At 39.6% G+C, this 13,229-nt stretch overlaps 1 protein-coding gene across 1 annotated transcript in view; it reads left to right on the forward strand.

Moving 5' to 3' along the window:
- The first annotated feature begins 679 nt into the window (after positions 1 to 679).
- The window catches only part of trim33 (tripartite motif containing 33), a 35,927-nt gene continuing 23,377 nt past the window's right edge, over positions 680 to 13,229 (forward strand). Inside the window, exons 1-7 of the mRNA XM_046056101.1 lie at positions 680 to 1,538; positions 6,689 to 6,807; positions 7,763 to 7,916; positions 8,276 to 8,408; positions 10,522 to 10,638; positions 10,752 to 10,866; positions 11,523 to 11,669. Coding sequence (XP_045912057.1) covers positions 962 to 1,538; positions 6,689 to 6,807; positions 7,763 to 7,916; positions 8,276 to 8,408; positions 10,522 to 10,638; positions 10,752 to 10,866; positions 11,523 to 11,669 — 1,362 coding nt within the window. The 5' untranslated portion in view covers positions 680 to 961. The remainder of the gene's footprint in view (positions 1,539 to 6,688; positions 6,808 to 7,762; positions 7,917 to 8,275; positions 8,409 to 10,521; positions 10,639 to 10,751; positions 10,867 to 11,522; positions 11,670 to 13,229) is intronic.

Here is a 13,229-nt window from a genome sequence, read left to right on the forward strand (position 1 = left end):
CAGATTTTTGTGTCTATTAATACACACACTCACACACGTTTATTGTTTAATTTATTTTATTTTAATTTGTAATATTTTAAAACACACTTTTACTGTTTTATCTATTTTATTTATGTAATGAACCATATGAATTTAATTCACAACACACACATTTACTGTTTTATTTATTAATTAATTTATTTGTATTTTTAATATTTATTTTTAATTTATTTATTTATTACACACACACACACAAACACACTTTTTTATTTGCTTTTCTTAATGAACTGTATAAAATTAATCCTTCTTTTGTAATTTATTTGTAGCTTAGGGAAGCTTGATAAATACCGGTCCATATCTCCAGTCTTAAGAGCAATGAGATCCAGGTAGTTCTAAATGCACCAGATGGTCATTCTCCCACCTGTAGGCGGACTCATCCCTATTAGAGATGAGCCCATTGAGGGTGGTGTCATCTGCAAACTACAGGAGCTTGATGGACTGGCGACTTGAGGTGCAGCTGTTGGTGTACAGGGAGAAGGGAGGTCACAAATGTTAAAATAGCACAGTCCTCGCAGCTTTAGAGTTACGTTAATATTTTATGGCGTCCACAAAACAGGAAAGAATGTTTTTTTTTGGAACAACGCAAACCAACGTCACGCTGCGGTGGCCAATCACGTGAGCCGGCGATCAGACCAAACCCCCCCAAGGCAAGAAGAATTTAGCTCATGGATAGCATTGTAGCATTTCTCTGTTTATCAAGCAACTGTGAAGATGGAAGTGAGACTGGTCGCCACATTCGCACACCCCTGCACTAATCGTCGGAGCGCCCGACTCGGTGTAAATACAGCCTTATAATACTTAAATTACTGAGAACAGCTAAAAAGCAACAAAGTCGTCTGTTGGTCGACGTCATTACGTACTCATACGCACTCCTGGTTCGAGAAGTTACGCAGGACGTGCAGCGGTTCAAAGAGGAAGGAAGATGGCGGATAACAAAGGCGAGGAGGATATGGAACCGTCTGCTAATTCGGACTCAGTGCCTCCAGCGCAAGATAGCGAGCAGCCAGTGACGACAGTTGAAAATGCAGTAATAGTCATTGAAGCGAATACAAAGAGCGATGAAGAAATACAGTCCCATGATAACGCAGACGAGGCACCTACACCCACCAGCGACGGAGGAGACGCTAGCAGCGGCGGGGTTTCTGGTGCGGGAGGGGAAGCCAATAGTAGTGCGAGCAACGCCGTCAGCCCAGCTGGGACTAGCAGCACCAGTGCAGAGCCAACGGCAACTGAAACCCCGGCCGCTGGCGATGTTCCTGTTGGCGGACTCACCGCTGAAATGTCCCCCCCTCCTACGGCTCCAGCGGCCACGCCGGTATCCGCTCCCATTAATTTACTGGATACGTGCGCAGTGTGTAAACAAAGTCTTCAGAGCCGAGAATGTGAACCAAAACTTCTGCCTTGTCTGCATTCATTTTGCCTAAAATGTATCCCGCAGCCAGATAGACAGCTAAGCGTACAGGTGTCTGGACCACACGGGCAAACTGAAACACACATAGGTAAGTTTTTCACGAGCAAGTAACGTCAGCGTAACTAGATCTGCCTGTGAACAGTCCTCGGCGCGGTCAGTTGATGCTATATAAGATGAATTGCTGTCTGTCAAAAGTTCGCGCTTCCAGTTTTAGGGGGAAACCTCATTGATTTTCGTTGGGAATTGTGATAGGCTGCAAGAGGGCTGTTATGAAACTTCACACCCAAATACACCGATGCTTACCGGCCAGGGAGTTAAATTTCAGGCTATTGCACTGCGCAGAGAAGCTGGCCGTCTGTCTGTGGTTAAATAGGCTTCAACCAGTGATGCCGTTAATCACTACTTACACCCATGCTTCCACCATAATAGTTGTAAACAGGCGGCAGTGAGTAACATGAACCAGCGCGAGCGCTTGAGTTTTAATTGTAAAAAAGGACTTGTTATGCCAAATCAGTGATCGTGCCGAAACCATTTGCAAGATGCTATAGTCCCCCCCCCCCTCCAGAAACGTGGTCATTTGTATTTTTGTAATGATTTAATACTTTTCAGTAGATTAACAGCTAGATGACATCAAAATGAATGGATGCTGATCAAACTTTGTCGGCTACTTATCAGACCGAGAATGCATCACTTCATGTTCACTAGTAACAGTGAGGCTAGTTGAGTTAATTATAAAATTATGACAAATGTCATACATACAATATATCAATAATTATTAATATAAACTCTGTCTACAAAAGTATTGTTGATGGATTCATGTGAATCCAAAATGTGATGTTAACATGTAACAGAGCATGTCATATACTGTACATGCTGAATTTTTGTCTAAATGGCATTTATCAAAATATCACTTTTTTTCTTTTCTTGTAATTATGATATCCATATCTCTAAATTATGTGATTTTCTTGTAAATATGAAATCCATATCTCCTAATTATTAGGTCATTTTTGTCATTTGAAAGTCAAACTCATGAGATAAGGTCTCCAATTGTTTTTCTTTGGTGAATGCATTACAGGATGATTTATAATTCTGTGTCAGTGCATACAAAAACTGCTACCTTACAGTGCTTTAAAAGATGCACCATCTGTCTAGTAGACTTCATGATGTGGCTACATTTTTGGAAGGCTTGATTGCCAGAAACCTGGCGAAAGCCCCAAGAGTCAAGAAACAGTTCAGCTGGTGGACCAAAAGCTTCATTCTGAGAGCAGACATACATTAAAGCAAAACTATAGATTTCTTTATTTTCAAGGTACATGTTAGATTTATTTGTCATTTTACAACACAGGGATGTTTAATGAGATGAAGTTTGTAGTTCCCTTTATGCTACTCACAAAGAGCAAACGTTACAGTGAAAACAGCTTGTTGAAAAGGTATATTCAGTCAAAGTTTATACTTTGTATCGTTTTCAATATTTGTCCTGACATAGCATCTCTCTTGATGGCAGATTTAAGCAAATTAAACCTCAGCCTTTGCTGCTATTGTTGACATTTTGTAGGGCACCTCAACTGGCAATATATTGGCAGGTGTCTGAACTATGATATGTGATATGAACCTCTACACAAGAATGACTGAATTGCAGGGCTGAACCAGAAAATGCAATCATGACTTTCATTTAAAACTGATCTTAGCACTGGCAGTCTATACAAAAAAAGTGTCACCAAGACATCTCTTAACTCTTAATTCTCCAGTTTTAGCTACGTGTGTAGAGGTTTTCCGCCTTACCTGTTACCAAGCCTGATTTAATTTTATTATTCTCTGTCTCAGTGGAGAGTTTTAATAACCCATGGTTTGAATGCGGTTTTCAGGAATTACTTTTAGTATTAGGGGAGAGATTTAGCTTTACATGGTCTGAATTGTATAAAAGACTGCCCATCACCACGAAGGATTGTTTATGGGGAAACTTTTAGGGTGAATTTTTGGTAACACTATATTTGAAGGGGTGTGCGTAAGACTGACATAACCATGACACCTACCATGATCATGAAGGTGTCTTTATTGAAGTTTATAACGGACTGAATGTAATTTTTAATTACAACTGACATTGTTTGAGATGTGTTTGTTATGACCACTTGACATTAACCAAGACAACAGTCAACAAGTCATAAACCTGCCATATCAGGTCTAACTATCAGACGTATAATAAACTATTTAGCTTTGTGCGCTAACATTACATTATACTGTCATACGGGGTTGGTTTTGACACTGGCTGTCATGAAACCATTATAACTGTGTCAAGAATAATTCCCCTGACCTCAAATAAAGTTATATATTTTGAACTTGTCATTAAGATGTCATTAGGTTTTTATTACACTGTCAAATATTTTTATAACGGTGTCGTGAATAATTCCCTTGACCTCAAATAAAGTGGTACCATTTGGACTTGTCTAAACGTTATGAGGCCAGTTTTGACCAGAGCCTGACCCATCAATTGGCGTGCCGATATTATTATTATGAGCTAATTGCCATCAGTGTTTTCAACAGCCAATAAATGACTAATAAATGATTATAAAAGAAAATGAGAGACATACTCAGCTGTTCTTTTGGTCAAACTAGGCTACTATTTATAACAGTAAGGGGGGAAAAAACATTATTTTTAAACTGCATTATGTCATGTTATCTTGGTGAGGTCTCATAAGTTCACATAAGAAATGTTGGGGATAATCTTTATGTGTTTCTGGAAAAAAAGGCAGATATATTGAGTTGTTAAAATCTTCACATAACACTATCTGTATTGGTCTTAATAATCCCATACTGTTATATTCTAGTTTCAACAATGGAGTACAGTACCGAGGTAACGTACTGTAAACGAGGTAAAGTTTCCTGATGGACAGATAGCTATCTTTACTTGTTACTAAAGGACGCTGACAGATAACTGCTGCTAGGTGTAGCCGCTATTAGCTCGGTTAGCCATGTTAGCCGAATCAGCCTACTGTAATACTGTACTGTAATCCCTTGTCGAACACGTCACCGTTTGTCTCGGGGGGCTGTGATCGGTCCCGGTTCGGCCGTGTTCCTCGGCTAATGGAGTGCTGTTTGGTTCCTCATATCGCTACATTCTGCCCAGTTGGTACAACGCATGTGTTAATATGATCATGCTGACAATTTGAAATTGACATGGGAAAATGTTTTTGCTTTAAATGTTTGGCTGCGTTCACACCCCATCTGGAGTTTGGAAGGGGAGGGTTTAATAATAAAACACTTCTGAGTTAATATAATAATTAACTACACCGCATTGGAGCCAGTCTATCCACACTAACATTTAACAAAATTATTCATTGACCACTTTCACCTTAACAATTAAATCCTACATTTATAGCATTGATTAACTCGGCTTTACATAAAGGATTACAAATTATGTCACGCCTGCCCTGGTCACAACACTTAGCCAAGCTACTTATTGATAGTATTTAATCCAGTGCTTTACCTGGTTAGAGGAAGGGTGGCTAATAAATTACCAGAATATGTGGTAAATGCTGAAGCTTTAACACGAAAGATAATCAGTTAAACTGCTTATATTGATGTACATAAAAGGAGGAAATTTAAAGAGTAGGCTCAGTTCAGAAACAACTTCACTGTTTCCAACTTGTACTGATTGGACTTAATTCATGAGTTCATCCTCTCTTTCTACTTCTCCTTTGTAATGTCTGTTATAGCTTATTGCACCTTGTAATCTGACATGATGTTTAGCTTCTTTCTAATATAGGCCTTGGATTATCCAGAAGCACCTGTTGAGTGCAACTGAATAATGTTTTATTATTATTATTAAGTTAAATGTGCATTAACCTGCAAAATAGTACTAGATAAGTATTTTTTCTTATTGCATTACTAATTGATTTATTAAAATATTATGTAAAGATAATAAAATATGACTAAGATACAAATTATTTTTTGTTGAACCAAAATGACCACTTCATATAATAATCTAAATATCCAACGAAGGTTAAAATGAAGGGCAACTGGACTTGGTTGAAGATACTGGAAGACGTTTCGTCCCTTATCCAAAGGACTTCTTCAGTTCTGACACTACCAACAAAATATGTGTGTGTGTTTGTGTGTATAAATAAAGGGGTGAAGCTGATCATGGACTGCTCCAGTTTAAAGTGGCAGCTGTGTGGTACATTTGTTTTTGTATATGTGTGTGTGGGGTTGTGTGGGTTCCTCAACTCAACCCCAGTCCAGCTGCTTTCACAACCAATCACTCAGGAACCCATGCAGCTGGAGCTTACACGAACCGGCCGTGTGCAGCTCAAGTCAGTGTAGACCGGCTCAAACTGGCTTACTCCGGTTTTTGTCTCAGCTGGCTGGTGAGGGGATAATTTATGAGGTAGGGGAGGAGCAATATTATGCTGACCCAATTTAAAACATGTATGTGAAGTAAATCTTGTTCATAATATTAGACTTTAGTGTGGGGCGTCTGTGTGTGTATTCAGTCCAGTCCAGTCCTGCTGTTTTCACAACCAATCACTCAGGGACCCCTGCAGCTGGAGCTTACACAAACCAGCCCATTGCTGCTCCAGCCAGCGTAGACCGGCTCAAACCAGCTTACACTGGTTTTTACCTCAGCTGGCTGGGGTAGTTTATGTGTGTATGGGCTAGGAGGAGCATCGCTCACTCAATTTACAACAGTTTAGTCTTATGCAAAAGAATAGATTTTAGAAAATAATTTTAAAAAGTTAATGCGCTGAACTAATTACTTGTTGTGGTGTATGAATATAGCAGTAATTCATTTAATGCTATTAACAAAGCCAACTAATGTGATTAAGTGAAACAGTCCTCATTGTTTGGCCATGTGATTTTAATATTCTAATAAAAATGCCACGGATGATGTGATTGAATCTTTTGGAGACAAGCGTTAAATCAATTAGCCACCATGAATACGTAGGGGTTGCCCCACAGTTGAAGAATTTTTAATAACAGGAATTTACCTAAAGGAAATTATGGAAATAAGCAGAAAGTCTGCTGAAGGCCTCTTTTTAATCAGCTTTTGTCGAAGCAGGACTATTCTTAGCCGAGTTTAGGGGGCTTTATAAGAGCTCAGGTAATAACGTGCATATGAGCTTTTCCTTGATGGCAGCTGCTTGTTTGGTTTTGTTTCCATTTTTCTTCACCGATCAGTCATCAATGAAATCTCATTTAACTGGTGGTGACCCCCTGATTTTCTGTCTCTTCTGTCTTTAGTAAATGTTATGCGCTGTTCGGTGTGCCACCAGGACTACAAACAAAGTGACATTGTTGACAACTACTTCGTTAAAGATACCACAGAGGCAACCAGCACGTCTGATGAAAAGGCTGCACAGGTACGTCAAAACGGTTTGCCTTTTGGCCAAGATGTCTTGTACACAAGTGTATCCACATCAACTCTTTGCCATGTAGGCTCTGCTCTGCTGTTAGAGGGATCTCAGCATGATTTGGGGATTCTGATACCTTAATTTCTAATAAAAAGGAAGACGAGGCAAAGTCTTACCAACTTACCTTTCTATACTCCTGAACCATGTATTTTTTTTTTTGTATTGGTATTTTCAGGCCAAGTGAGTAGGTAGACATGGATACTATTGTGGCATTACAGGAACAGTCTTTTTTTCAATGACAGATTTGGTCCATTACATATCACACAGACGTATTAAAACATATGTCATTTTAAAACAAAGATCATACTCTTTATACAGTTTATTTTAATTATAATTTTTGTCTAGTCATTCTTTGTGGGAAGGCAATCCTGCAACCATTTTCATAACTCTTGATAGCAGCCAGTGAATATTTTTAGGAGATGTTCATCCTGTTCCTCTGGAACTTTGCTGGAGTAAAATTTACGAAAAAGTTATCAACCTCTGTTCTAAATATAGTAAGGAGCTTATTTTTGTTCAGCTTTAATTATTTAATTTTATTTGTTTCCTCCAGTAAAACCACACTGTTCATCTCTTGACCCATTACTCTGACACAGAATTTGCAATGTATGTTAATACTGACAATTCAGATGAGTCAGCTGAATTTAAAGAACCCCTGGCCATTTATTTAGTGCCGCCATCAGACCAAACTTCAAACATCAGCCATTTTTCTTAAGCCTGAAAATGTTTTGCATTGTCCCAATGCATGTGTTATCAAAGTACTGTGTCAGTACCAAGGCAACACCATTTGATGATATGAGCACGCGTTCATTCACCTGTACCATTCACCTCCAACACTGATTCTGGAGAGTCCGCCTCTGATTCTATGTAGAGTTCTTTTAGATGCTAATTGGTGTTATCTTCGCAGGTGTGCACAAGTTGCGAGGACAATGCAGGAACCATAGGCTTTTGTGTGGAGTGTGGAGAATGGCTGTGCAAGACCTGTGTGGAGGCCCACCAGAGGGTCAAAATTACCAAGGACCACAAGATTCACACAAAAGAGGATGCCGATGCTGCTTCTGGTAAGATGGCTGACCCTCAGGGTGAAAAACTGACCAATCTTTACTGATGCTAAAACTGCAAAAGCCTCAATAAGACAAATCCTAGTTGAAGCACTGTGAATGTGGTTTTGCTGATAGGCTGTTGCCATGGTAACAGTGCTGCAGATTCTGGTTGCTTTGATGGTACCTATAGCTGGGGGAACCATGCACCCTGAAGCTCTGAACAGACATAACGACTGGGGCTTTGACACAACATTTTTTTTTTTTTTTTCTATTTTTGTATTTCTTAAAATGATTTCTGTGCATAATTTACCTCTATCTATTTCTCTCTCTCTCTCCAATTAAGCATCAGTGGTGTATTTTCTCCTGTGTGTCTACAGAGTCTGTTGGTTCATCAGGACAGAGGCCTGTTTTCTGCCCTGTCCACAAACAGGAGCCGCTGAAGCTTTTCTGTGAGACCTGTGACACTTTGACATGTAGGGACTGCCAGCTGCTGGAGCATAAGGAGCACAGGTAGCTCAGCATCTAACACAGATCTCCCACAGATGTATTTTATTACTAAGGGACTGTCGTTCTCCTGTGTAACAGCTTCTGTAACTGGTATGATATAGTCTGCCACTATTCAATATTTTGCAACAATGTTAATTTAAATGTGCATTTTGGTTGTATACTGGTGGCAAGTTTTATGTCTAATTATTATACCAGAGATGTTTTATAGAGGAGACACACCACTCAATCACATCCTCAAAACAACTCTATGGGGAAAGTCCGTAACGCCAAAGATGGCGGTCTCCCGCCCCTCCCGCTAGAAAGCCAATCGTCTTTTATTAGCTAAAGCGGGAAACATTACAGCCAATCGTGTGGTTCCACCAACGTATGGGTCTTCTGTCTTCTACTGCGCATGTGTGGAGGTAGTGACGCACGTGCAGTGGAAGTAAAACTGGTCAGGAAAAACACTTTTTAAACCACATAGCCATCCAACAAACAGATTAACAAAGCAGTCACAGTCACCTTCTTAGTAGAGGTAATACAAGGACAACAATGACCCACCAATGTAGTCCTGTCTGAATAATTTACCCCCACTTTCTATTCACCTCACTGTTTACTTGTGTAAGTCGCATCACATGCAGTTTTTCAATGGGCAACAATTCCCCACCCAGCCAACAAAACGGCATAGAGAGGGAAAATGTCTTCAAGAGGACATTTAAAGAGACCTCTTCATTGTATGCATTAGAATAACTGATCAGAAAGCTGATAAGTTACAAAGAATGCAATAGACAAAAATGGGACTAAAATCCAACAATAGGATCACAACATATCCAGTAATATGTAAAAAAAAAAAAAAAACAAAAACAAAAAAATTCCGATAAAGTCAATCCAACAAATGAATCTGATCGCACCCTTGTGCTGTGCATATTTTGGCGTTGACCACAAGTGTATTTGTTATCAAATCTTCAAATCATCTCATGGTGTTCAGTCATTATCAGGAACGCAGGGAGGCAGCCTAAGTTATCAGCCAGTCCTATTTCAGAAAGCGGGTTTACTGAAAACTCTTGAGTTTGTTAAGCCTGAGGTGAGTGGTACCATGGTAACTGACTCTGTGAACCTAACCTGCTCGCTGGCAGGTTTTCTTCACAAACTCTTGAGTTTCTCTGTGACTCACCCACTCCTGCGAAGCCTGAAGCACCTATCTGACAAACCATTTCATTTCCTCATTCGTACAGTTGATATCAAAGCACAAGTGGAACGCTGTCATTTGCAGAAGTTCACATCTCTAAAAACATAGAAATCCTAGTTAAACATTAGTTTGTTACCCAAACATAGTCTTTAACATGGCTGCTTTTTAACTGCTGTTATGATCAATCTGTCATTGATGTAAAGACACGCCACAGAATAAAATCTAAAGGCTACACTGTCCTGAAAGCATCCTTACTGGAAACATCACTAACTGGAATTGGATGTGCACAGCCCAGGATCGGGGGGCTCTGCTCCACTGAATATAGTTTTTCTCTTTACCATTTTTATAATTGCTTATATATGTTATGAGGACATCGGGTGACGGATTATTAATAATGGTAAAGTCCGCATAAGGAAGAAGGATGGGGTGGTTGGATGTGTAAAACCCCGGACTTTGACTTGGGAGAATTACGTCTCAGATTAAACTAATAAAGTAAATGTTGAATTTTTTTGAGTTTTAACTTAAATAACGTGACTTCCGTTTTAGACTTTCCTCACATGATGGATCAGCTGTTCTGGAACCGAAGACTTATGAGTTTCACATCTCAGGATTAATCAACTCATAGCTCAGTTAGATTCAGAGTTTGTTGAACCTGCTTTCTGAAACAGGGCTCTGGTGTACCATCAAGCTTGCTGTTTAGCAGGAAGCTACCCCCCCACTCAAATTCTCATAAATCTTCTGACAGAGAAAATAGTTGTATTCATGCATGGTACTTTAGTGCTAATAAATAAAATGTGAACAATCCTTTTTGGCCCATTATTTTTATTTGTGAACTTTCAATGAAATGTTTCCCTAGAATCCTCATTTATTTTTTGACCCTATTTCTAATTTTTGTTTGTCATTCAGTTGTTGTTGGTAATTATAAGAGTGTTGCCCCTCAACTCTCAGGTACCAGTTCCTGGAGGAGGCTTTTCAGAACCAGAAAGGCATAATTGAGACCAGTGTGGCCAAACTACAGGAAAAGAAGAACTATGTACATTACTCTGTCTCTCAGGTGCAAAGCAGGTGTGAATTTTTGTTGACATAGTTACTGTAGGTAATGGGCTGACACATTTAGTCAACATGTGTATTGGTGGCTAGTGTCTCTAAATGTTTTGTTGTCCCTTTTTTTTATCCAGGTTAAAAGAGCTGAATGAGACACATAGGAAGGTGGAGCATGAGATCAAAATTGCCGTATTTACTCTTATTAATGAGATCAACAAGAAGGGAAAGTCCTTGCTGCAGCAGTTGGAGGTAATCGCTTGGAAAAGATGATAAGTACATTTGTTGTAATGGATATGAAACTGTTGTTTTTGTATACATTTATGTGAGCTCAGAGTGTCTTCTGACTCACTGAAACATACAAAGTTTACTGAAAATATTAACCTACACAAAAGCTTTTGGCAAAACCTTTCAATATGTGGTATGTGTCTGGACTCCCCAGAAAATTCTGATGTGAGATCCAACAACGTAGTCACATTATGTACTCACCCTCTCATTTCTTGTAGAAATTGAATATTTCTTTATTTGATGTGTTCTGTTCACAACATATACACAGTGAATTATGCATACTTCCATTGATCCCCCTGCATATCTTCACTGTTCTGTCATTGAATCAAATTTGCTTTGTTATATACTTGAGTACTTCTCCATTTGCTGTGCTCTTATTTAATTGAGTGTTTGTCTTTTTTGCATTCTATTATTGACTGCTGCAATAACCCAAGCTCCCCACGGAGATCATTACATTTTAATCTAGTCAAAGTTAATCATTAAATCTATCACTATGCATAGCAACATTCATGTAATAGCTTGGAAAGAAATTTGGCTTGGTTAAGACTAATTTATTTAACTGGGATGTTCAGTCTCTAAGTTGCAGTTCCTTAACCAGAATAATCTCACTTTCTGTTTAGAGTGTGACCAAAGAGCGCAGTATAAGGCTTGTGGCTCAGCATAAGGATACCACCCAGCTGGCTCAACAGATCCACCATGTGCTCAACTTCTGCCACTGGGCCATCACTACTGGCAGCAGCACTGCGCTGCTCTACAGCAAGCGGCTGGTATGTTTCTCATGAGCCCCAGATGTTCAGATCAGATTTGCTATCACAAGAAAGCATTGCATTTGTTGTTTTTGATTTGATTAGAATAATAATACATAAAATTATTATACTGATGTGAATCATACATCAGGGGCTAATTGTGGAGAGAAAGAGAAAAATTACCTTTTTGGCAATAATTAGTGCTAATAATATGAACAGTTTGAAATGTTTGGGAACGTGTAAAGTCAGGATGTCACCAAGTAATGCAGTGATGAAGAATTGGTGGATGCTAAGGGTGAGAATATTGGATAGCCCATTCATGGCCCTTGACCAAAAGATTTGAATGTATAAGCAGAGCCTTTATGGAAATAATCATCAGTTGTGTTTGGACAATGTTTGTTTATCTAGGATAAATCATTTGGATATTAACTACATATACTGGAAGAAGCAGTATGTTATTTTTTGTGGTCATGAGCAAGTCGTCGTTGAATAATTGTCCCAGGCTACTCCTCTCCTATTCCAGGTTGGGAAAATTGTTTGTTGTTGGTTAAAACACTGGGTTAAACCATAGTTTGGTATGCATAGACGGTGAGAAGCTGTGGTTGAGAATTTTGATTGTTTTGGCTTCCACCAACTGGATTGCTGTTGATAGTGTTGTTGTTTTTTGTAGCAGTTAAGAGCCCCAAATCCTCCATATTGTTTAGGATCTTGGATGATACACGCTGTACTTAAATTTCTGGTTTAGTTTTTTTCCAATAAAAAACAGTGACTACACTATTAAGAGAGGAGAACCAGCCTCATAGGGATTCCTAATGAGGAATGCCTCATTAAAGACTAATTTTATGGTGGTGTGACTTTGATTGGATGCCTGAGATATGGTCACATGGCCCAATGGAAGCAGCCAGGGGTTCAATAAAAAGTGCAAACAGTTGTGGGGATAATGGGCATCCTTGTTGAGTACCTCTTTTGGAGCTTTTTCATTACCAGTACCAGCTCAACTCACCTCGACTCTACTCGACTCTGTTTGGCCGATCCGCACAGCTTTCTCTTTATTTAAGTTAAAAGATTCAACCATAGTCAGAATCTAAAGACAGATGAGCGGTATGAAAACCTTACAGCTGTGTTACTGTTGTTGCTGCAGCGGTCTGTGTGACAGTGGGAGTAGAGGGCTCTGTGAGCGGACGACTGGCCGGCCTCGGGAGCTCCTCCCGCAGGATGCCGTAGGCTTCCCCTGCCGCCACATGCGGAGCTTCTCAACTCAACAAATGTCATTACAGATCAAAACAGTCAAATAGCCTACATTTAAAACTGAATCATTAAACTGTAGGCTACAACAACACATTGTTTCCCATATATAGGCTTTACTTGGGCGGGCCGTCCAGGTAGATTAACAGCTGCCCAAGTAAATTTGGTGACCCCATTTTAAAATCGTTCTTGATTGCAGCGCATATCCGCTCTGCACATCCTCTCACTCGGTCACGCTCTCTCTCTCTCTCTCCCGCAAACACGAACAACAGACCCGTCTGTGAATTGAATGGTTGGTATCATAAACACCGCTGCACAAATCTGTCCAACACAACG

Source organism: Micropterus dolomieu, linkage group LG08 (assembly GCF_021292245.1).
Source record: "Micropterus dolomieu isolate WLL.071019.BEF.003 ecotype Adirondacks linkage group LG08, ASM2129224v1, whole genome shotgun sequence".
In the NCBI taxonomy this organism is placed as follows: Eukaryota; Metazoa; Chordata; class Actinopteri; order Centrarchiformes; family Centrarchidae; genus Micropterus; species Micropterus dolomieu.